A 26,059-nucleotide genomic window follows, 5' to 3' on the forward strand; every position below is an offset into this window, starting at 1 on the left:
CCCTCTCCCTCTCCCTCTCCCGCATCCTTTCAGTATAGTACGAGGATCAAGAGAATAAATGAAGGTTATGAAAGTTGGTGGGAGAGGTTGTAGGATGGCTAGACTGGATGATGATGATAATTATGATGATTTGATTTGTCTTTAGTGTGGAGAGGGGAGCTGAGGGGTACTCTGGAGCACCATGAGCGTAGAAAATGACTCATGGCTGTCATATTTTAGACTTGTGTGCTCTCTACTGGTCAAAATGTTGCATTGCATAGCATCAGATTACAAAACAGTGTTGGACTGTGTTTGTTTACCCTCCTGTTGTGTTTGTTTCATGTTCATTAATTCTGTGTTCCCGGTTCAAAATGACCACCCCATTATAACTGATTATAAATCCATAATAATACATATATTATCACCTAATGTTGTGTTAGATCTTTATATCAACTTAAGTTTTTGTGAACCTACATTACACGTTTTGAACTTCATTTGCGATTTATCTTTGCTATTTATGGCCTGTAGGTGTCATTGACCTGAGCGCATACAACTAGTTTTTGAGTAAAAAAAGCATAATGTATGGATTATTTTGACTATAAGAAATACTCAGATGAAACATATTGTGCTATTTATCACAGACTACTGTCACGTCCTGACCAGTAAAGAGGTTATTTGTTATTGTAGTTTGGTCAGGATGTGGCAGGGGGTGTTTGTTTAATGTGTTTCGGGGTTTGTTGGGCAATGTTCTATGTTAGTCTATTTCTATGTCTGTGTCTAGTTTATCTATTTCTATGCTTAGTTTATTAGTTTGACCTTCAATTCAAGGCAGCTGTTTCTCGTTGCCTCTAATTGAAGGTCCTATTTAGTAGGGGTGTTTTTTCATGGGTTTTTGTGGGTAGTTGTTCCATGTTTAGCGTTTAGCCTGACAGGACTGTCTTCGTCGTCAGTGTTTCTTATTTTGTTTTGTGTTCACCGTCCTTCAATAAAAGAAGATGAGTTCACACATTCCCGCTGCGCCTTGGTCCCATCTTTACGACGAACTACCCACCACCAACGGACCAAGCAGCAGAGGAAGGAGCAGCAGAGGGATTTGGATTTATGGACCTGGGAGGAGATTCTGGATGGGGCAGGACCATGGCACCAGGCTGTGGAATACCGACGCCCTAAGGAGGAGCTGGAGGCAGCCAAGGCGGAGCGGCGCCATTACGAGGCATTATACGTGCCGATTGGCATGTGCGAGAGGCACCCCCAATAATTGTAGCTAGATCAGGCAATAGACCTGAGCCAACTCCCTGTGCTTATTATGGGGAGAGTTTGGCGGGGAGAAGAGCGCCGGTCTATGTGGAAGTGCGCACCGTCTCGCCCATGTACACGCACAGTCCGGTGCGAGTGATACCAGCCCCCGTAAGTGCCGTGCTAGAGTGGGCATCCAGCCTGGGAGAAGTATGCCGGCACAATACATCTGGCCACCAGTGCGTCTCCTGGGTCCAGGCTACCTTGCGCCTGCTCTACGCACGGCAGCCATCAGGCCTCTGCAGAGCCCAGTTCGCCCTGTGACAGCACTCTGCCCGTGCAGGGCTACTGTTACCACCCAGCCAGGACGGGTTGTGCGCTCCAGATATCCAGTGCTTGTTCATGGCCCGGTGTATCCAGTTCCTGCTCCTCGCACTAGCCCTGAGGCGCGTGTCTCTAGTCTGGCGCCTCCAAAGCCAGCACCACGCACCAGGCCTCCAGTGCATCAGCCCAGTCCAGTACGTCCTGTTCCTGCTCCTCGCACTAGCCTTGAGGTGCGTGTCTCCAGTCTGGTACCTCCAGTACCAGCCCCACGCACTAGGCCTCCAGTGCGTCAGCCCAGTCCAGTTCGTCCTGCTCCTGCTCCTCGCACTGGCCTTGAGGTGCATGTTACCAGTCTGGTGCCTACAAAGCCAACCCCACGCACTAGGCCTGTAGTGCGCCTGTCCAGTCCAAAGCTTCCGGCGACAGTTCCCCGTCCAGAGCTTCCGGCGACAGTTCCCCGTCCAGAGCTTCCGGTGACAGTTCCCCGTCTAGAGCTTCCGGCGACAGTTCCCCGTCTAGTGCTTCCGGCGACGTCCTACAGTCCGGAGCCTGCAAAGACGGCCCACAGTCCGGAACCGGCAGAGACGGCCCACAGTCCGGAGCCTGCAGAGACGGCCCACAGTCCGGAGCCTGCAGAGACGGCCCTCAGTCCGGAGCCTGCAGAGACGGCCCTCCAGTCCGGAGCCTGCAGAGACGGCCCGCAGTCCGGAGCTCCCAGAGTCGCCCTCCAGTCCGGAGCTCCCAGAGTCGCCCTCCAGTCCGGAGCTCCCAGAGTCGCCCTCCAGTCCGGAGCTCCCAGAGTCGCCCTCCAGTCCGGGGTCTCCAGCGACGCGCATCAGCCCGAGGTCTCCATCGACGCGCATCAGCCCGAGGTCTCCAGCGACGTGCCTTAGCCCTGAGCCTTCAGCGGGGGTGGACAGGTTAGGTTGGGGACTAAGGCCAGAACCTGAGCCACCTCCATAGTAGGAGGATTGGGGGGGGGGGGGTGTAGCACAAGAACCGTCGGAGACTGTGGCCACCCTCCCTTCCCTCCCTTTAGTTTGGGATTATTTTTGTTTTGGGGTTTATTTTTGGGGTTTATTTTTGTGTTTCTTTTGTTTGAGGTGCATCCGGGGTCTGCACCTTTGGGGGGGGGGTACTGTCACGTCCTGACCAGTAAAGAGGTTATTTGTTACTGTAGTTTGGTCAGGACGTGGCAGGGGGTGTTTGTTTAATGTGTTTCGGGGTTTGTTGGGCAATGTTCTATGTTAGTCTATTTCTGTGTCTAGTTTATCTATTTCTATGCTTAGTTTATTGGTTTGACCTTCAATTGGAGGCAGCTGTTTCTCATTGCCTCTAATTGAAGGTCCTATTTAGTAGGGGTGTTTTTTCATGGGTTTTTGTGGGTAGTTGTTCCTTGTGTAGTTGTGTTCCTTACAGGACTGTTTCTCATTGTTGTTGTATTAAGTGTTTTGTTGTGTTTTCTTCTTCATTAATAAAAGAAGATGAGCATTCACATTCCCGCTGCGCCTTGGTACCATCTTTACGACGAACGTGACAACTACTTTGTGTCAAACTTTAAAGACTCTCTCCTCCTCACCAGTGTCATGATATGATCAAGAGCCTCACATACAGTATACCGTTTGGTCATTGTGCTGCCACAGAATGAATTGTGAGCAAGGCCTCAAAAAAGCTTTATATACCAGAGCTGCAAGAAAAGTTCTATATATTAGTTGAAACAATGTTGCGATTGTTTGTGAGAATGCCAACAGGTGTGGTTCCCGTGGGGGAAAGATTCTATTGGGGAAAGGTTCCCGTGGGGGTTGCGATGGAAGCCAAGAAGGGGAATGAGGTGTGTGTGTGTGTGTGTGTGTGTGTGTGTGTGTGTGTGTGTGTGTGTGTGTGCGCGCGTGCGCTCAAACACACATTTATACACTAATTGTAGTCTCACCCATTCATTTCTAATGACCAAAAGTTAAATAAAACAACCAACATTTTATGAAAATCATCCAAATGTATTTTGTATGTTCAGATGCCCTGTGTGGGCAAAGTCATGGAACCTTATGACAATCAGATTAAATGTACTACATTTTCTTTCAGAGAGAACTTGTAAATTGGTCCAATTCGACCAGAACACAGCCGGAGGGTTAACTAGCGATCAGCTGTTGAGTAAATCGTTCATGTTTCACTAGATAGCACAGCCACAAAGTCAAAATTGTCTATATCGTAAAAATTAATTAAAACAAAAATAGATTTTAGGTCATAATTTAAGGTTAGACATAAGGTTAGCAGTGTGGTTAAGTTTAGGGTTAGGGTTAGGTTTAAAATCAAATTTTAAGAAAATAAATGTAGAAATAGGCGGGGTTTATGTCTTTGTGGCTGTGGTAACTAGTGACGACCCAGCCAACTCGCTTCTCTCCTATCACCAGAATTGATAATCGAAAAACTCATGAAAAATTCAAAGAAATGTACATTTAACAATGTCTTTTCATGGATGATTATGACTCATTCTAGATATACACTTTGGATATTCAAAGTAGTTTTTTCGCTGTGGGACATGAAAGGGGCACGCTGCCGACCCCCCAAGTTCATACGAAAACTTTCCTGGAAGGACCTGGCCTACTGGCAGCTAACACTGTTCCCTGACCTGCCTTGGGAACCAGTGAGACAAGGTAAGGACAGTGTTAACACTGATCCTTTTCCTGGTTTGTATCCAATGAAAGCAGAACACTCACTCGCTTCCTGGTTTCTGTCCAATCAGGCCCTTCGGTGGAGCAGCGAGCAGGATCATCTGAAGGCACGGCAGAGAGGCAGGACAGGTTGGGGTGGGCAACTCCAGTACTCGAAGGCCTGATTGGTCACACCTTTTCTCCATCCCTCGCAAACACAGCTGATTAATCAAATTGCATTCTAAACTGAAGATCATGATTAGGTGATTATTGGAGTCGGGTGTGTTATTTGGGTCTGGGGAAAAACTGTGACACCAATCAGGCCCTTGAGGACTGGAACTGCCCACCCCTGCGTATAGTAGACAGCTGTGGCTGACTGAATGGATGAACAACTATCTTTCCTCATAGTTTACCTCCATCTACCATGGCAGGAGGGATACTGCTGGTTCCAGGTGAAACACACACACCAGAATATAGAGGTTTGTCTGTTTAATTAATTCACATTTTACTGTGTGTGTGTGTAAGACACCCTGGTAGATGTTGATGTGGCCATAGATGCCGTGATGTGGCAGAATGGAGGCATGTGTGGTCTGGACCACTGAAACTTTGTCATGCATCTTGTTGACGCGGCCATGACCTGTGACCCTAACGGAAGTTACGCCAGGACGTGGTGCCCTGAGCTGGCTGCTGTGCCTGATGACTTCATGCACAAACCCTGTAAGTGTCCAGCCTCCATGCTGCACTGCGCCACACCGGTGAGACAAGAGCACCAGCCTTATCCTAACCTATACCCTTACCATAGTTACCCTTATCTTACCAGATTTACTGTAACCTCATTGTAATAACCGTACCCTAGCCTTAACCTAACCTTACCGTAGTTACCATAACCCTACCATAGCCTTGCTCCTAAGTTAACTCAACTCTCATGTTTTCTCTGTATAGAATTGTGAGTGTTACATTTCCCTTATTGCTCTACACTGACAGATCTGGAGGAAAGGAGCCACTCTCTGCAGGACGTGAAGTTGGTGTGGAGGCATTTTGAGGAGCACGTGGACCCCCGTTCGGGGTGCGACCTGGTCCCCCCGCCTGGTCTCGGAGGCCGACCTGGTCCCCCTGCCATTTTATAATGGTGTATTTTATGTACAAATGTCACGCTGTGACTTTTGCTAAATTGAGTGAGTGACAACTTCTCTCTCAGGGAGGCGTGGTCAACACAGATAGGCAGTTCCTCCTGCCTGTCATCACCCGCATGGAGTTCAAACACCAATCAGATGATCCAGACGCTGCCTCTAACCCCCATGTGAGTCGCAGGCGGGATGAGACCATCGCCTTCCTGAACCAGACAGACATCATGGCCAGCGTGATGAATGAGGGCAGGGAGAGACAGGAGAGAGACCAGAGAAAGATATAGGGACTGGCACACCCCCATATGGCCCGGGGAAGGGTTAGGAGGACCCCTGCTGCTAAGGCCAGGTTATCCTCTGTGCCTAGGGGAGTGGCTACGTTTCACAGATGACCAAGAGGGCAGGGGTTAAAGATCAACCAAAGACTACACTGATAGAACTATTACAAAACTGGGTACCACATCATGGGTTAGAGGGTACACCTAGTCAGTTGTACAACTGAATGCATTCAACTGCAATGTGTCTTCCACAAACTCCTCTGAATCAGAGGTGGGGGGGGGCTGCCTTAATCGACATCCATTTTATCGGTGCGGGAACAGTGTGGTTAGTCTGTAACAAGGACAAACTGCTGTTTAAATGTATTGGTTTACATTTTAGTCCTTTACCAGTCATTTAAGATAATTCAGTAATGCAGGCTGAATCAACTGCAAGCATTGCTACTAGGTGTCATTGTGTTAAAGTGCAATATTTGTACTAAGGAATTCAAGCAAATATAAACATCAATGAGATACAATCTTTAAGTACTGTCTTTCCAAACTAGTATCAGAGGCTACACAGACATCTCAGTGAAAGTATCCAGGGGGGGATGAAGTGGACAGGACTTGCACTAAGTAAACACACAAGGAAGTGCAAGTCAAGAGTTTTATTTGTACGTAATCTTCATAGTGCCAGTACATGCTGTGCATACAGACACAACATACAGTAGAAACCAGCCTGCTCCAGATCCAAAGTGCTTTATTATTAGCCCTTCCCCCTCCCCTACCAGATGGACTGATCCAGACAGCTGTATTTGATAGTCCTCAGAATTGCACTATTTTTCCCAGTACTGTTCAGTCTTGACGCTGTATTCATAACCAAGTGGGAAGGTGGTATTTACCACATACAACTGGGAAAGAAATCCACTTAAACCCCCCTACACAATGTAATTGCAAGTGGGAAACTCGTCTATCATCCCATTTTTCAACCAGTTAAAAGGATGTGAATACATCCAACTGGTATTTACGATCTCACAACTGGTATAATTAACACCTCACTTAATTATGAATGCAGCATAAGTTCCTCATCCCCTGTGCTTGGGGAAGGCTTTGAGTGGAAGACTGAGGATTAATCTTAAGTCTTTTCCTCAATTCTTTGTGTCCTTAACTCCTCAAAACATAAATGAAACCCTCTAATGTTTTAAGGAGGTGGAGAAAGGACACAAGGAATCAAGGATAAGACTTGATTCAGCCAGAGAATGCTTCAGGACTCGTACAGTATCACTCTACATCAGCCATATACAGTACGTCATGCCACGTGTGTAAGACATTTGCTCCCAGCATCCCCATTAAGTCATAGTCATTACCAGTACACTAAAGACTTAACATTCAGACCACAATAACACTGGCAAGTCAATATGGATGAGCACTGCTGCTCCTCTGGCATTTCTGGTGGTTTCCCGGTGTAGTGTCACATCTGACTCCCGGCACAACTGGTGCACTTCCTCTCTAGTAGGGATTGCTAGGCAGGCGAGGGGGTGGGGGTGATAAGGGTTGCGTCTAGGCCGCGCTAGTCTTCTATGGATCTGATGTATCTCTCATAAGCCTTCTCATCCATCAGAGCATCCAGCTCCTCAGGGTTAGCAATGGTCATCTTCATCAGCCATCCTGTCCCAGCAAGGATTAGAAGTCAGAGGTGAGCCTAGTCACAGGCCTTGTTTGAAAATTATTTCTAAAATAATCACTGATGTGTGTGTTTGTGTGCGTGTCAAGAATGCGTGTAGACTAGTGTATGCATATACAGTGAGCTTAAAGTATTGGTACGCTGACAATTTTGTTTTGGCTCTGTACTCCAGCAATTTGGATTTGAAATGATACAACGACTATGAGGTTAAACTGCAGACGATCAGCTTTAATTTGAGGGTATTTTCATTCATATTGGTAGACCGTTTGGAAATTACTTAACTTTTGGTACAGTCTCCCCCCCATTTTAGGGGACCAAAAGTATTGGGACAAATTCACTTATGTGTATTAAAGTAGTCAAAAGTGAAGTATTTGGTCCCATATTCATAACATGCAATGCCACATCAAGCTTGTGACTACAAATTTGTTGGATGGATTTATTGTGGTTCAGATTATTTTGTGTCCAATAGAAATGAATGGTGAATAACAGTCATTTTAGAGTGACTATTGTAAATAAGAATACATGTTTCTAAACTCTCCTACATTAATGTGGATGCTACCATGATTACGGATATTCCCGAATGAATCGTGAATAATAAGTGAGAAAGCTACAGAAGCACAAATCTCTTGTATATTTGTGCGTCTAACAAATGCTGTCATTTGTAAACGGTTCACCCGATATGGATGAAAATACCCTCAAATTAAAACGGACAGTCTGCACTCTAACCTCATAGTCATTGTATCACTTCAAATACAAAGTTATGGAGTTCAGAGCCAAAACAGCAAAAAATGTGTCACTGTCCCAATACTTTTGGACCTCACTATGTCTGCGGGCGGGTGTGTGTATGTGTGCTCACCGTCTTTGTAGCAGGACTTGTTGACGAGGCTGGGGTTGTCTGCCAGGAGTGTGTTGACCTCTGTGACTTCCCCGGTTAGAGGAGAGTACAGCTCACTGGCTGCCTTCACACTCTCCAATGCTCCAAATTCATCTAAAAAGAGGACAGCGATAGGCCAGGTCATGAACAGGTCTTGAGGAAGGCAAGATTTACTAGTATAACCCAAGATGCCCAGTATCATGTTACCATCCACACAAGTCTGTAGGGTAGTAACTGCTGCTTACCGGTCTGTGCCAGCTGTGTGCCAACCTCTGGTAGTCCACAGTACACCACATCTCCTAGAGCCTCCTGCAGGACACACAGATTTATATTTGACCAATTAAATGAGCTGTGTCCACCCAGCAAACTCATTGGATAACACAGGGCAGGCCTTTTGTTAGTCGTCACTCAAATGGGAGGGGTTGAAGCTAGTAGTGAAAACGGCATTGCACAGATTCAAGAAAAGTCACTTTCATGGCTAATTTTGCATGTATGAACTACACATTGACACATCCAGCCCAAAGCAGGTTTAAATAATTTCTTTGTCACTCAAGTACCGAAACATGTCTTTAAGAACCAGTGGTAGCATGCCTCGAGAACAACCCACCTGAGCAAATTTGCTGATGCCAACCGTCCCTACTTCTCCCTCTACTCGTATCCATTCGTGTTTGTCTGTGAATTTAAGAGCTGTGGAATTCAGGCGAAAATAGCAATTAGTTCGAGTAGTTACACAGAAGTTGACAAACCTAACAACAGTTATTAGTCTACTTCTAATCTACACGCTTAGCTAACTAGCTACGTTATGTCCGTGCTATGCAAAACAAGAACGTCCTTGTTATGAACTAGCTAACGTTAGCGTGTTAGCTAGCCACCTATGTTGCGAGGTCCATAAACCAAGTACCTGATGAGAGTCGGGTGGTAGTGAACAGAGTCCGTAGTACATATGCCCTGGATACCAGCCGAGAGGGAGTTAGCTGTGCCGAACTGTAGAGAAAGGGCATGGCAGAGGTAAAGTTGGAAGACAAGCAACGTAGCATTACACACGTAGCCATTTTCGTCGCGTCTTTACAACTGCAATGGCAGTCACGTTTATTATACGTCATCATCACGGATGCCACTTGGGGCGCGTTCAACATGGCACAAAGTTGTGGAAGTTCGGATACAAATATACTTGTTGCGTTCCAATGTGTTATGTAAAAAAAAAGCATGATTGTATTACATGTATAATACAGATCGGCCTACGTCCACAGAGTAAAATATGAATACTTTTTTTTTCAATATGGTCAATGGGATTAGAGGAGAGTGGCTTCAGGGGCTACCAGTAGAGGGCAGATAGAGAGTATACTGGAGAAAGAAAGAGAATGGGAGAGAAAGAGACTGTAAGTGAGTATTAAATAGGCTTTGCTGGTCCAATCCCTCAGCAACTGTCACAAGCACTAATCATCTGCAGATGATGTTCATGAAAATGGCCCTATCAACCCAGTCACTCTCCCCTCAGTCAATGGTTTCAGCAGAGCACAGAGTTACATTTATGTAACCTGCCTACAAAATACAGTCTGAGACTAATAACACACAATCCTCACCATGGAGATACTGGGAAAGTGTGTTTTACAGCTCTCCACCCCCAACCCTTCCCTCCACCCCTTCTCTATCACTGAACTCTCACTCCCTCTCTCATCTCTCTCTCCAGCCAGTTGCCCCTCCTGCTTTAATTCCTCCAATCCTCTTTGTAGAACTGACGTCTACTACTGTCACAAACAGAGCTAAGCCAGGAGAGGAGGAAAAATAGGCTGGTAGTCTCAGGAACAAACTGCTCTCACATTTCCACTAGCTCAGCTCCCAAAGCTCTCCAGGCCTTAGGGGGGCTGATCTACCCTCCCAGCTCCCTCTCCCTTTTGGGACTCACCACCCTGCCTGAGACCGGAGGACATCCAGGGGACACTCACTCAGCCTCACCCAGGACCTAGGACTTCAGCTCACTGCAACTGTATCCTCCTCAGAGGACTCCTGAGCCTGCAGCGTGACCCTCCCTCCCTACTTCTGTCTAACGAAGAGAGAGGTAGTTCTCCATCTTTCTGTACATCAGTCTCAGGAACACCAGAGCTCCCACTTTTAGGCCTTATCTCCCATAGACTGTATCTGCAGAGAGACAGGAGAACACCCCAAAGACAGAGACAGGAGGATTTAGAGGAGGGCTATTTGATTGACACACAGTTGTGAGACAGTGTGTCTGTGTATTTCTGATAACGACTGTGGCAGTGAATGGACACAGACCACTCATGTCAGCAGTGTGTTGGAGAAAGAACACACTCTGGGGAAGTCTGTTCTAGTGGCGTTGGGTGTGCAGGTGTCCGTGATATGCCAGGTGTGTGTGAATGAGGCATTGTAATTGTAAGGCATTGAATGTGCATGTGAGACTTGATAGAGGCCTCAAGTGTGTCAGAGGCATTGGTTGTGTATGTGTGTGAGAGGTCAGTCAGGTTGTGTGTGTGTGTGTGTGTGTGTGTGAAAGGGGTCAGTCAGGTCTGTGTGTGTGAGACGACGACCGTGGAGGCCTTAGCCCTGGATTTCTCAGAGATGGAGGGTCAAGGCTACGACCGGTTTGGTGAGCTTGAGCAAGACACCTACCAGATCGACTACCGCCGTATAGTTGGTGACACTGAGCCTGCCAGGCCGCGCCTCTCGCCCCGTGAAGGGGAACACACACACCCCAACTCCAACCTCCGTGGAACCTACACGCACACCAACCCTCACGGCCACGGGCACGAGACGGCCGCGCAGAGATACAGTGCCACACGCATCCAAGCCGGATACGAACCTGAAAGGTAAGCCAGACACACGCACACAGGTAACAAACACATTTGGTCAACCTATACCATTCGTCATCATCTAAACTCCAATTGCTCTAACCACCAGTCAACAACTAGGCCCTAGCTCGGCCCCAGGTGCCAGACCCCACTGACCTAGTGAATTCCTGGCTTTCATCTATATGAACGAACTACCAAACATCCATCTGCCAGTCAAGGTGTTTTCATTGACGTTGTCAGTGAGCTTTATAAATCCCAGTTAGCTGCTATCAGGAGACAGTGATGTAACTAAAGCCTCTTACCTGCTGCTTGACCGTCACACAGAGTGAAAGACTTTCCGTTGACAGGGTTATAGAGTCTGTAGGTTCATCAACATTTCCAGATTACAGAGCCAAGCTATTTATCTAATCGAAAGGTAAACAACCACACTGAAGGTAAATTAGTGTTGTTTTGATGTTATCCCCTATCCATTCATATCATTAGGTGCTGTAGAAAGACAAATACGTACAGTACAGTCTTGGCCAAAAATTTTGAGAATGACACAAATGTTAATTTTCACAAAGTCTGCTGCCTCAGTTTGTGTGATGGCAATTAGCATATACTCCAGAATGTTATAAAGAGTGATCAGATGAATTGCAATTAATTGCAAAGTCCCTCTTTGCCATGCAAATTAACTGAATGCCCCAAAAACATTTCCATTGCATTTCAGCCCTGCCACAAAAGGACCAGCTGACATCATGTCAGTGATTCTCTCGTTAACACAAGTGTGAGTGTTGACGAGGACAAGGCTGGAGATCACTCTGTCATGCAGATTGAGTTCGAATAACAGACTGGAAGCTTCAAAAGGAGGGTGGTGCTTGGAATCATTGTTCTTCCTCTGTCAACCATGGTTACCTGCAAGGAAACATGTGCCGTCATCATTGCTTTGCACAAAAAGGGCTTCACTGGCAAGGATATTGCTGCCAGTAAGATTGCACCTAAATCAACCATTTATCGGATCATCAAGAACTTCAAGGAGAGCGGTTCAATTGTTGTGAAGAAGGCTTCAGGGTGCCCAAGAAAGTCCAGCAAGCGCCAGGACCGTCTCCTAAAGTTGATTCAGCTGCAGGATCGGGGCACCACCAGTACAGAGCTTGCTCAGGAATGGCAACAGGCAGGTGTGAGTGCATCTGCACGCACAGTAAGGCGAAGACTTTTGGAGGATGACCTGGTGTCAAGAAGGGCAGCAAAGAAGCCACTTCTCTCCAGGAAAAATATCAGGGACAGACTGATATTCTGCAAAAGGTACAGGGATTGGACTGCTGAGGACTGGGGTAAAGTAATTTTCTCTGATGAATCCCCTTTCCGATTGTTTGGGGCATCTGGAAAAAGGCTTGTCCAGAGAAGACAAGGTGAACCCTACCATCAGTCCTGTGTCATGCCAACAGTAAAGCATCCTGAGGCCATTCATGTGTGGGGTTGCTTCTCAGCCAAGGGAGTGGGCTCACTCACAATATTGCCTAAGAACCCAGCCATGAATAAAGAATGGTACCAACACATCCTCCGAGAGCAAGTTCTCCCAACCATCCAGGAACAGTTTGGTGACAAACAATGCCTTTTCCAGCATGATGGAGCCCCTTGCCATAAGGCAAAAGTGATAACTAAGTAGCTCGGGGAACAAAACATTGATATTTTGGGTCCATAGCCAGGAAACTCCCCAGACCTTAATCCCATTGAGAACTTGTGGTCAATCCTCAAGAGATGGGTGGACAAACAAAAACCCACAAATTCTGACAAGCTCCAAGCATTGATTATGCAAGAATGGGCTGCCATCAGTCAGGATGTGGCCCAGAAGTTAATTGACAGCATGCCAGGGCAGATTGCAGAGGTCTTGAAAAAGAAGGGTCAACACTGCAAATATTGACTCTTTGCATCAACTTCATGTAATTGTCAGTAAAAGCCTTTGACACTTATGAAATGCTTGTAATTATACTTCAGTATTCCATAGTAACATCTGACCAAAATTTCTAAAGACACTGAAGCAGAAAACTTTGTGGAAATTAATTTTTGTGTCATTCTCAAAACTTTTGGCCACAACTGTATATTTCCTTATATTATGTAAAAACAACAAACTGTGGGTTACAGAAATACGTTCTCTCTGGATAACACTGTCTTAGGAGCATGTATTGTACCCAAGAGGTCTTTTGAATTTTCACTGACAGCCTTGCAGGTGAAACATGGAGATACAGTATTATGCATCATTAAATTTGTCTATATATTTAAAGCTGCAATATGAAGCTTTTTGGGCGACCCTACCAAATTCACCTAGAAATGTTAGTTATAGATCTGTCATTCGCATTGAAAGAAAGTCTAAGAAGTGGTGGATCTGTTCTATGTGCGCTATTTCTATACTTCCCGTTAAATTTCTATTTTGCGTCTTTTGCTTTTGGTTTTGTACACCAGCTACAAACAGCTGAAAATACAATATTTGGGGTTATGGAAAATATATTTCACAGTGGTTAAAATAGTACAATGATTCTCTACAGTTGCTTGTTTTGTCACATAAGCTGAAATTAGATAAACTTTTAGAATTTTAGCAACCAGGAAATGGCAAAGCTATTTCTGCATAGTGCACCTTTAATCTGCAGGGTTAAAACTACACATCCTGTATTAGAGTCTAGAAGAACTTTGCCCCTATATATGGTCAGCTTGGTTCTGTCTATATATAGTACATTCGGAAAGTATTCAGACCCCTTGACTTTTCCCACATTTTGTTACGTTACAGCCTTATTCTAAAATTGATGAAGTAAATGTTTTTCCTCAATATACACACAGTACCTCATAATGACAAAGCGAACAGGTTTTTAGACATTTTTTCAAATGTATTACAAATAAAAAACAGGTACCTTACTTACATAGGTATTCAGACCCTTTGCTATGATAATTGAAATTGAGCTCAGGTGCATCCTGTTTCCATTGATCATCCTTGAGATGTTTCTACAACTTGATTGGAGCCGACTTGTGGTAAATTCAATTGATTGAACATGATTTGGATGTGCACACATCTGTCTAAATAAGGTCCCACAGTTGACAGTGCATGTCTGAGCAAAAATCAAGCCATGCGGTCAAAGGAATTGTCCGTAGAGCTCCGAGACAGGATTGTGTCGATGCACAGATCTGGGGAGGGGTACCAAAAAATCTCTGCAGCATTGATGGTCCCCAAGAACACAGTGACCTCCATCATTCTTAAATGGAAGAAGTTTGGAACCACTAAGACTCTTTATAAAGCTGGTCACCCGGCCAACCTGAGCAAACGGGAGGTCAGGGAGGTGACCAAGAACCCGATGGTCACTCTGACAGAGCTCCAGAGGTCTTCTGTGGAGATGGGAGAACCTTCCAGAAGCTCAACCCTCTCTGCAGCACTCCACCAATCAGGACATTATGGTAGAGTGGCCAGACGGAAGCCACTCCTCAGTAAAAGGCACATGACAGCCCACTTGGAGTTTGCCAAAAGGCACCTAAAGGACTCTCAGACCATGAGAAACAAAGTTCTCTGGTCTGATGAAACCAAGATTGAACTCTTTGGTCTGAATGCCAAGCATCACGTCTGAAGGAAACCTGGCACCATCCCTACAGTGAAGCATGGTGGTGGCAGCATCATGCAGTGGTTTTTCAGTGGCAGGGACTGGGAGACTAGTCAGTATCGAGGGAAAGATGAAAGGAGCAAAGTGGTGAAAAACCTGCTCCAGAGTGCTCAGGACCTCAGACTGGGGTGAAGGTTTACCTTCCAACAGGACAACGACCCAAAGCACACAGCCAAGACAACGCAGGAGTGGCTTCGGGACAAGTCTCTGAATGTCCTTGAGTAGCCCAGCCAGAGCCCGGACTTGAACCCGATCAAACATCTGGAGAGACCTGAAAATAGTTGTGCAACGGCAATCCTCATCCAAACTTACAGAGCTTGAGTGGATCTGCAGAGAAGAATAGGAGAAACTTCCCAAATACAGGTGTGCCAAACTTGTAGCGCCATACCCACGAAGACTCGAGGCTGTAATTGCTGCCAAAGGTGCTTCAACAAAGTACTGAGTAAATGTGATTTCATTTTTACATTTTTGGGGGGCAATCATTTCTGAAAACATTTTTGCTTTGTCATTATGGGGTATTGTGTGTAGATTGAGGTGAATACGGAAAAAGTCAAGGTGTCTGAATACTTTCCGAATTCACTGTGTGTGATATATATAAACTCAGCAAAAAAAAGAAACGTCCCTTTTTCAGGACCCTGTCTTTCAAAGATAATTCATAAAAATACAAATAACTAAACAGATCTTCATTGTAAAGGGTTTAAACACTGTTTCCCATGCTTGTTCAATGAACCATAAATAATTAATGAACATGCATCTGTGGAACGGTTGTTAAGACACTAACAGCTTACAGACGGCAGGCAATTAAGGTCACAGTTATGAAAACTTAGGACACTAAAGAGGCCTTTCTACTGACTCAATTGAAAAACACCAAAAGAAAGATGCCCAGGGTCCCTGCTCATCTGCATGAATGTGTCTTAGGCATGCTGCAAGGAGGCATGAGGACTGCAGATGTGGCCAGGGCAATAAATTGCAATGTCAGTACTGTGAGACGCATAAGACAGCGCTACAGGGAGACAGGACGGACAGCTGATCATCCTCGCAGTGGCAGGCCACATGTAACAACACCTGCACAGGATCAGTACATCCGAACATCACACCTGTGGGACAGGTACAGGATGGCAACAACAACTGCCCGAGTTACACCAGGAACGCACAATCCCTCCATCAGTGCTCAGACTGTCCGCAGTAGGCTGAGAGAGGCTGAACTGAGGGCTTGTAGGCCTGTTGTAAGGCAGGTCCTCACCAGACATCACCGGCAACAATGTCGCCTATGGACACAAACCCAACGTCGCTGGACCAGACAGGACTGGCAAAAAGTGCTCTTCACTGACGAGTCACGGTTTTGTCTCACCAGGGGTGATGGTCAGATCGTTTATCGTCGAAGGAATGAGCGTTACACCGAGGCCTGTACTCTGGAGAAAAATCGATTTGGAGGTGGAGGGTCTGTCATGGTCTGGGGCAGTGTGTCACAGCATCATCGGTCTGAGCTTGTTGTCATTGCAGGTAATCTCAACGCTGTGCGTTAGAGGGAAGACATCCTCCTCCCTCATGTGGTACCCTTCCTGCAGGCTCATCCTGACATGACCCTCCAGCATGACAATGCCACCAGCCATACTGCTCGTTCTGTTCGTGATTTCCTGCAAGACAGGAATGTCAGTGTTCTGCCATGGCCAGCGAAGAGCCCGGATCTCAATCCCATTGAGCACGTCTCGGACCTGTTGGATTGGAGGGTGAGGGCTAGGGCCATTACCCCCAGAAATGTCAGCGAACTTGCAGGTGCCTTGGTGGAAGAGAGGGGTAACATCTCACAGCAAGAACTGGCAAATCTGGTGCAGTCCATGAGGAGGAGATGCACTGCAGTACTTAATGCAGCTGGTGGACACACCAGATACTGACTGTTACTTTTGATTTTGACCCCCCCCCCTTTGTTCAGGGACACATTATTCAATTTATGTTAGTCACATGTCTGTGGAACTTGTTCAGTTTATGTCTCAGTTGTTGAATCTTATGTTCATACAAATATTTACACATGTTAAGTTTGCTGAAAATAAACGCAGTTGACAGTGAGAGGATGTTTCTTTTTTGCTGAGTTTATATATACACACATGTACAGTATATATACTGCGTGTGTGTGTTCCAGCATGGCTGACTACCTGATCAGTGGAGGGACAGGGTACGTGCCTGAAGATGGACTGACGGCTCAGCAGCTCTTCTCTATCGGGGATGGACTCACATACAAGTAAGATTTCTTTTTCATACATTCTACCAGACTTACAGAGGAGCATTTCCAATGATCTTGATTGAAATTCCTGAAATGTTTCCAATTGAAAGTGTATGACAGAGAGTGACTCAGCCTGGTCTCATAGATCAGCATAGTAAACATACAGTACATCCGGGACACTCAAATGAGTATGATATGTAGTAGGCCTAGTTCTGATACTAGTAGACATGTGCTCCTCCACCTAAATATGAAACATCTCATAGATGGCTGAATATGTGCGGATATGGCTGGTGTATTATCTTAATGACCACACTAATGTATCATAGATATAACAAATCCTCTCTCAGCAGAGACCCACTTCGACCTTTCGTTCACTAAGACCTTATAAGTGTTAGTGTGATACTGACAGAGTAAAAACACTCATTGACTGCTGTGATGATATGGTGAGACCAGACCAGTAGAATAATCATCATTATGCCTTACATAAGAGGAATTTGTTTATTTTCAAATTAGAATGAGTATATTAGGCTTGTGTTATCAGTCCTAATGGAGATTTACGCAGAGAGAACATCATATCCTCACATCTAGTACAGTGGGAGGATTAGAAAGAGGCTTTATTTCCAGTCTGTGTGAGGGTGTGTGATATGCAAAGTGGTTGAGGGTGTAGGGATGTGACTCTGTGCTGGCCAGGGGTCAGGGGACTGGTGCTGGGATGCAAGAGGTGGGAAGTGTTCACACAACAGTTCCCTCACTGTTTGGCAGAATGATGTGTATCCACCTTTCAGGACAACATGATATGCCAGTGATCGTAGACCACACAATATTCTCTCTCTGTACATTTTTTTGTCTCCCCCCTACAGTGATTTCCTGATTCTGCCTGGTTTCATAGACTTTATTTCTGATGAAGTGGTGAGTATCCAGTGTGTTTGGTTAACCTTTTATTTGCTAATTAACAACAGAAGCTACATTATCATAGCCATGCTACTGCTTTAGTCAACTCCATTGCTGTTTTCTGGCATATGATGTCATACCCATACATACACAGCCCAGTATAGCCCTGTGTGTGTGTGCAGCCACTCCTCTCCTGTGGTCCTCTCTGCCTCCCTGAGGAGGATAGGAGGCTGCTTTATGTTCCTCTCAATTGAATAACGTGTGTACACACACACACACACACACACACACACACACACACACACACACACACACACACACACACACACACACACACACACACACACTCTGCTGGTAACACAGCCAGCCAGACCACTTCACTCGACAACAACACGGAGAATGGCAACACCAGTCCCTCATGGCTGAGAGTCAGAGTCATGCCCGGTGTAATTGCTTTAGTAGGCTACAGGTGCTGGTGTTTTTAGCTTGTTTGTTCTCTACTGGCAGAAAGGTATGCCTCCTGTTGTACATGGCTGTACATACAGGACTGAGCAGGGACAGCTGATGTCCATGGTGCCACCTAATGGCAATGAGGGGGTATTGCATGTTCAGATTGGTCTTGCCTTACAGTCACAGGTATTTGGTGACAGGGTGTCATTATTTATGTAGTTAAGTTTTTCTTCTCAGATCACTGCAATGTGATAATTATCTATTTCCTCCTCTACCTGTTTCTAGGACCTGACCTCAGCTCTGACCAGGAAGATCACCCTGAAGACTCCTATCATCTCATCTCCCATGGATACAGTCACTGAGTCCTCCATGGCCATTGCTATGGCTGTGAGTATAGAGCCACTCCTCACCTCCTCAGCCAGCCAACAGCAATAAGACAAGACCACAAATCTGTTGTAAAACTTAATTTACTAGTGGTATTTTTGGTTGTGGTAATGAGTTTTTATGTATTTCCATAAATAAAAATAAAATATATGTCTTGTAATACATGGACTCTGTTTGACGCATATTGAAGTCTGATTGGACAAATGTCTTGTTCGGCTAACCCTGATTGGTCAGTGCTCTGTGTGTTATAGCTCATGGGTGGGATCGGGATCATGCACCATAACTGTACTCCAGAGTTCCAGGCCAACGAGGTCCGCTTGGTTAAGGTAAGATGGTGGCTAGCGGTTGGACAACATGATGATATACAGTATATTGATAGACCGTTATATCAACAGTATAAAGTCTCATGTCACAACGTCATTTGACAATGTAACAAACAGTAATCAAAATCAAATCAAATCAAATCAAATCAAATTTATTTATATAGCCCTTCGTATATCAGCTGAAATCTCAAAGTGCTGTACAGAAACCCAGCCTAAAACCCCAAACAGCAAGCAATGCATGTGAAAGAGGCACGGTGGCTAGGAAAAACTCCCTAGGAAAAACTCCCTAGAAAGGCCAAAAACCTAGGAAGAAACCTAGAGAGGAACCAGGCTATGAGGGGTGGCCAGTCCTCTTCTGGCTGTGCCGGGTGGATATTATAACAGAACATGGTCAAGATGTTAAAATGTTCATAAATGACCAGCATGGTCAAATAATAATAATCATTGTAGTTGTCGAGGGTGCAACAAGCACGTCCGGTGAACAGGTCAGGGTTCCGTGGCCGCAGGCAGAACAGTTGAAACTGGAGCAGCAGCATGGCCAGGTGGACTGGGGACAGCAAGGAGTCATCATGCCAGGAAGTCCCGAGGCATGGTCCTAGGGCTCAGGTCCTCCGAGAGAAAGAAAGAAAGAGAGAAAGAGAGAGAGAATTAGAGAGAGCATATTTAAATTCACACAGGACACCGGATAAGACAAGAGAATACTCCAGATGAAACAGACTGACCCTAGCCCCCCGGCACATAAACTACTGCAGCATAAATACTGGAGGCTGAGACAGGAGGGATCAGAAGACACTGTGGCCCCGTCCGATGATACCCCCGGACAGGGCCAAACAGGCAGGATATAACCCCACCCACTTTGCCAAAGCACAGCCCCCACACCACTAGAGGGATGTCTACAACCACCAACTTACCGTCCGAAGACAAGGCCGAGTATAGCCCACAAAATCTCCGCCATGGCACAACCCAAAGGGGGGCGCCAACCCAGACAGGAAGACCACGTCAGTGACTCAACCCACTCAAGTGACGCACCCCTCCCATGGACGGCATGGAAGAACACCAGTAAGTCAGTGACTCAGCCCCTGTAATAGGGTTAGAGGCAGAGAATCCCAGTGGAAAGAGGGGAACCGGCAAGGCAGAGACAGCAAGGGCGGTTCGTTGCTCCAGCCTTTCCGTTCACCTTCACACCCCTGGGCCAGACTACACTTAATCATAGGACCTACTGAAGAGATAAGTCTTCAGTAAAGACTTAAAGGTTGAGACTGAGTCTGCGTCTCTCACATGGGTAGGCAGACCATTCCATAAAAATGGAGCTCTATAGGAGAAAGCCCTACCTCCAGCCGTTTGCTTAGAAATTCTAGGGACAATTAGGAGGCCTGCGTCTTGTGACCGTAGCGTACGTGTAGGTATGTACGGCAGGACCAAATCGGAAAGATAGGTAGGAGCAAGCCAATGTAATGCTTTGTAGGTTAGCAGTAAAACCTTGAAATCAGCCCTTGCCTTAACAGGAAGCCAGTGTAGGGAGGCTAGCACTGGAGTAACATGATCAATTTTTTTGGTTCTAGTCAGGATTCTAGCAGCCGTATTTAGCACTAACTGAAGTTTGTTTAGTGCTTTATCCGGGTAGCCGGAAAGTAGAGCATTGCAGTAGTCCAGCCTAGAAGTAACAAAAGCATGGATTAATTTTTCTGCGTCATTTTTGGACAGAAAGTTTCTGATTTTTGCAATGTTACGTAGATGGAAAAAAGCTGTCCTTGAAACAGTACATGAATACACTTAAACTCGCTGGTTTAATAAATACAAAAGTACATTCGCTGAATGATGTTTATTTATTTGTGGTCAGAAATTTGAGCAGGGTTTCATCACAGACCCAGTGGTGATGAGTCCTCGCCACACTGTGGGAGACGTATTCGAAGCAAAGGTCCGCCACGGCTTCTCTGGCATCCCTGTCACCGAGACAGGCAAGATGGGCAGCAAGCTGGTGGGCATCGTCACCTCCCGAGACATTGACTTCCTCTCAGAGAAAGACCATGACAGACCCCTGGAAGAGGTGTGTGTGTGGATGACATGCTTGTTTGTACACGTCCAATATATTGACAATTTATTATCAAAACATACATTGTAAACTGGATGAGTCTATTTCTTGTAGAATTGAATACTATTCCTGTGAGGTTTACATTAATGGATGATTCTCGCAGGCTATGACAAAGAGGGAAGATTTAGTGGTTGCACCAGCTGGCGTCACACTGAAAGAGGCCAACGACATCCTGCAGCGCAGCAAGAAAGGTACTGTATGGTAGTGACACAAAATGTCCTGTAGTGACACTTTAGTTAGATAGGACATGACAAAAGATTAGTCTTTGTTTGGAACTTCTGTCTCTCTCAGGTAAACTGCCCATAGTGAATGACAGTGATGAGCTAGTTGCCATCATCGCCAGGACAGACCTGAAGAAGAACCGAGACTACCCACTTGCCTCTAAAGACTCCAGGAAACAGCTGCTGTGTGGAGCGGCCATCGGAACCAGAGAGGAGGACAAATGCAGACTGGACCTGTTGATGCAGGCTGGGGTTGACGTGGTAGTGCTGGTGGGTCTGGGGAAGAGGCTGAGTTGTTTATATTGTATTTTTGGTTACTTGTCTTATCTTTGGGTTCCACTCCTCTCTAACCCCTGTCTGTTTACTGCTGTAGGACTCCTCCCAGGGGAACTCTGTCTATCAGATCAACATGATCAACTACATTAAACAGAAATACCCTGAACTACAGGTGGTGGGAGGAAACGGTGAGTCTCCTCTACCTTCTCTAGCAATGTCTCTTTCACGTTAATCTCACACACTTTCTTTCTTTCTTTCTTTCTTTCTTTCTTTCTTTCTTTCTTTCTTTCTTTCTTTCTTTCTTTCTTTCTTTCTTTCTTTCTTTCTTTCTTTCTTTCTTTCTTTCTTTCTTTCTTTCTTTCTTCCCCATTCTCAATTTACATTCTCTCTCTGTATCTCTGTCTCTCTCTCTGTGTGTGTGTAGTGGTGACTGCAGCCCAGGCTAAGAATCTGATCGATGCGGGTGTGGACGCTCTGCGGGTGGGGATGGGCTGCGGCTCCATCTGCATCACCCAGGAAGGTAACGAAAGACAGGGGAAGAACAGCAAATGAGGAGGGAGGAGAGTGTACAGTTTGCCAAATGTTTAGTTAAATAGACAAACTATTTGTTGTCAAATTGCTGACACGTTGCTGACATGATGCTTTGTGTTATGTTTGTGTTGTGTGCCAGTGATGGCGTGTGGACGTCCCCAGGGCACATCAGTGTACAAGGTGGCAGAGTATGCCAGGCGCTTCGGTGTGCCCGTCATCGCAGACGGAGGCATCCAGACCGTTGGACATGTGGTAAAAGCTCTCGCTCTTGGGGCATCCACAGGTGTGTATTTGTGTGTGTGTGTTGAACCCACCAAGCATTATTATTAGCCTTTTCCCACAAACAGGAAAATCTACACCATACTATCGATGGTCTGACTTTTACCTCCTTCCACCTCTGACTTCTGTGCCCTCAGTGATGATGGGGTCATTGCTCGCAGCAACCACAGAGGCCCCGGGGGAGTATTTCTTCTCAGATGGCGTGCGGCTGAAGAAGTACCGCGGGATGGGCTCCCTGGACGCCATGGAGAAGAACAGCAGCAGTCAGAAACGCTACTTCAGGTAGAAAGAGAGACACGGTGTGTCTTGTGTATTTCCAGTAATAGGGCAAAGGCCAGAGGTGTGAGGGGGAGAAGGTGTGTATGTGTCTATTTGCAGTGATTTGTGATTGTGTGTTTATCTCGACAGTGAGGGGGACAAGGTGAAGGTGGCTCAGGGTGTGTCAGGGTCGGTTCAGGATAAAGGTTCTATCCATAAGTTTGCCCCCTACCTCATCGCTGGCATACAACATGGCTGCCAAGACATCGGAGCCAAGAGCCTCTGCATACTGCGGTAAGTCAGAACAGATGTTAGATTGTGTTATTGTATTCCACTTTGATATGATCTGTGTCTCTTTGTTCCATTGTTGTGATAGAATTGTATTGTTGTATGTTATTTCAGGTCCATGATGTACTCTGGGGAGCTGAAGTTTGAGAAGAGGACTATGTCAGCTCAGGTTGAGGGGGGAGTACACGGGCTCCACTCGTAAGTTTGCCCCTGCCTGGCTCTGGCATCGTTACACATCCTGGTATTCGTTGTAGATCCTGTGGTCCTCTCCTCTGTGATCGACTAACCTGTCCTGTTGTGTCCCATGTTCTGTGTCCGATGTCCTTTATCTCTGGCCTGGGTGGTAGTGTGTGAGTGAGTGTGTTTGTTCTCACCAGTGGCATCCATATCTCCTTTACTATATGTTGTTTAGGAGTTGCTACTTAAACCGGGGATTGGCAGTCATACCATACGAGGTCCATTGTGGGTGCAGGCTTTCACTCCAGCCAAAGCAGTAACAGCAGATGCAAGTAATTCACTTTTGACTATGATTGGTTGATTTATTGTTTTGGATGTGTCATGGCTTTAGCTGGGGCAGAATCCTGCACCCACTCTGACCATTTGTGGATAGAATTGCCTACCCCTGAGCTAAACAATAACACTGAAGCAAGCTAAACATCACAATGTCTGTCTTCTCTCTTTCTCTGACTCATGCTCTCATCATAGATATTCTTTTGTGCCATGTAAGTATATTCTCCCTGTGCTCACAACTCTAACTCTTTTCCTACTGCAATTTTCTCTGTTGGTCCCTTTTTGTTTTCAGGAAGACCCAAAAGTCAAGGTCGTGAATTTTTAAAGCTCTACCAATTTCTTAAAACCCTCAATCTAGTTTATGTAGTGTAATATGAGTTTCAATTAAGCTTGACTTGTATTCCTGACAGTTGTCTCTGTGTGTTGTCTTCCTGTAGTTATGAGAAGCGGCTATACTGAGGGAGGAGGAAGAGTGAGCTCACGAGCAGCACCCAGTGTACCCTCACCAGCAGCCACCAGGCACAACGGATACATGTGACTTACCTACAACCACTACTCAACCTCCACCCAAGTTACCACATCTGACCTACCTACAACCATTACTGAACCTCCACCCAAGTTACCACATCTGACCTACCTACAACCACTACTCAACCTCCACCCAAGTTACCACATCTGACCTACCTACAACCATTACTGAACCTCCACCCAAGTTACCACATCTGACCTACCTACAACCATTACTCAACCTCCACCCAAGTTACCACATCTGACCTACCTACAACCACTACTCAACCTCCACCCAAGTTACCACATCTGACCTACCTACAACCATTACTCAACCTCCACCCAAGTTACCACATCTGAACTACCTACAACCACTACTCAACCTCCACCCAAGTTACCACATCTGACCTACCTACAACCATTACTCAACCTCCACCCAAGTTACCACATCTGACCTACCTACAACCACTACTCAACCTCCACCCATGTTACCACATCTGACCTACCTACAACCACTACTCAACCTCCACCCATGTTACCACATCTGACCTAACCATAGCTACTACTCAGTTCAACCATTGCATAACCTTTTGGCTATACAAGGGAAGACCGCTGGGCTCCTTTCCTCTCGTCTCTCTTCACCTACTCTTTCTCTGTGTTGTGTAAGATGCTTTTGAGAGACCAAAGAGTCACCTCTGACCTATGACTTAATTGATATCATGACATAAACCACAGGGACTAGGGACTAAGCTTCAATGGTCAGATGTATTGGGTTATGGCACAGAGCCATCGGGCTGTATAAATCAAATTGTATTAGTCACATGCGCCAAATACAACAGGTGTAGACCTTACAGTAAAATGCTTACATACGAGCCCCAAACCAACAGTCCAGTTTAAAAAAATACAGATAAGAGATAAAAGTAACAAGTAATTAAAGAGCAGCAGTAAAAAAATAACAATATGTATACAGGGGGGTGCCGGTACAGAGTCAATGTGCGGGAGCACCGGTTAGTTGAGGTAGTATGTACATGTAGGTAGAGTTAATTAATGTGACTATGCATAGATGACAACAGAGAGTGGCAGTTGTGTGGAGGGGGGGGGATGCAAATAGTCTGGGTTGCCATTTGACTAGATGTTCAGGAGTCTTCTGGCTTGGGGTAGAAGCTGTTTAGAAGCCTCTTGGACCTAGACTTGGAGCTCCGGTACCGTGTGGTAGCAGAGAGAACAGTCTATGACTAGGGTGGCTGGAGTCTTTGACAATTTTTATAATGTACTTAGCTAATGTAGAACTGTGACTACTGTGTCCTGGGAGAGACTGTTTGAACATAATAATCCTTGTTTTATGTACCCTGGAACTCTTTAAACCTGTTCTGGTTGATCATGGTCCTAGGTCTCAGATGTGTTTGGCGCACAGGAGGCAGTTGGCACCTTGATTGGGGAGGACGGCCTCTTGGTAATGGCTGGAGCAGAATGGTATCAAATACATCAAACATGGTTTCCATGTGTTTGATTCCATTCGCTCTGTTCCAGTCATTATTATGAGCAGTCCTCCCCTCAGCAGCCTCCACTGGTTTGGAGGTTCAGTAGTGTTTTTTACTGTATGAAATAGCCTAGAGGTCTGTCTGTGTGGCTCTACTGTAGAGAGGACCAAAGCTAGGATAAGCGTTAGCCTTAAATCAGGGATAACCACAGCGCCTTAAGACTGCACATGAAGGCTATACCAGTGTTGTAGTACTAGAGTCCGGGGGCCTCATTTTATCAAATTTGTGGGTAAACCATGTGTGGGATCATTTCCATGCAAAGTGTAAGATTTATCACTATGAACTTTGCTTGAGAGCGTGCAGACATTTATGCACAGCTATAACGATGCATAGGCACAGTGCAAAGTGGCGGAATAAGGGAACTGCTTGTCAAGCATAGAATGGGGAAAATATTCTGTATGTTGAAAATGTGTGAAATTGTGAGAGTAATAATTAAATCATTTTTCGATTTAATTGTATTCTATTGTGAATCTTTATTTTTACTATTTTCTACATTGTAGAATAACAGTAAAGACATCAAAACTATGAAATAACACATATGGAATCATGTAGTAAGCAAAAAAATGTTAAACAAATCAAAATATATTTGAGATTCTTCAAAGTAGCCACACTTTGCCATGATGACAGCTTTGCACACACTTGGTATTCTCTCAACCAGCTTCATGAGGTAGTCACCTGGAATGAATTTCAATTAACAGGTGGGCCTTGTTAATTTGTGTAATTTCTTTCCTTAA

At 45.6% G+C, this 26,059-nt stretch overlaps 2 protein-coding genes across 2 annotated transcripts; one reads left to right on the forward strand and one right to left on the reverse strand.

The window, feature by feature from the left end:
- Positions 1-6,218: 6,218 nt before the first annotated feature.
- On the reverse strand, positions 6,219-9,208 carry LOC115196704 (glycine cleavage system H protein, mitochondrial). Its single transcript, XM_029757546.1, has 5 exons — positions 9,025-9,208; positions 8,731-8,810; positions 8,369-8,432; positions 8,106-8,237; positions 6,219-7,233 (listed from the first exon to the last, which is right to left on the reverse strand). Exons 1-5 carry the CDS (start codon positions 9,173-9,175, stop codon positions 7,136-7,138), a joined length of 525 nt encoding a protein of 174 aa, XP_029613406.1. The 5' UTR covers positions 9,176-9,208; the 3' UTR covers positions 6,219-7,135.
- A 723-nt stretch (positions 9,209-9,931) lies between these two features.
- LOC115196661 (inosine-5'-monophosphate dehydrogenase 1a) lies at positions 9,932-24,670 on the forward strand. The gene is made up of 16 exons (XM_029757506.1): positions 9,932-10,948; positions 16,694-16,792; positions 17,635-17,683; positions 18,401-18,502; positions 18,751-18,825; positions 20,663-20,869; positions 21,018-21,105; positions 21,206-21,405; positions 21,509-21,599; positions 21,836-21,931; positions 22,082-22,225; positions 22,359-22,503; positions 22,630-22,773; positions 22,882-22,965; positions 23,473-23,489; positions 23,715-24,670. Exons 1-16 carry the CDS (start codon positions 10,701-10,703, stop codon positions 23,813-23,815), a joined length of 1,890 nt encoding a protein of 629 aa, XP_029613366.1. The 5' UTR covers positions 9,932-10,700; the 3' UTR covers positions 23,816-24,670.
- The last annotated feature ends 1,389 nt before the right edge of the window (positions 24,671-26,059 follow it).

This window comes from Salmo trutta, chromosome 7 (genome assembly GCF_901001165.1).
Source record: "Salmo trutta chromosome 7, fSalTru1.1, whole genome shotgun sequence".
In the NCBI taxonomy this organism is placed as follows: domain Eukaryota; kingdom Metazoa; phylum Chordata; class Actinopteri; order Salmoniformes; family Salmonidae; genus Salmo; species Salmo trutta.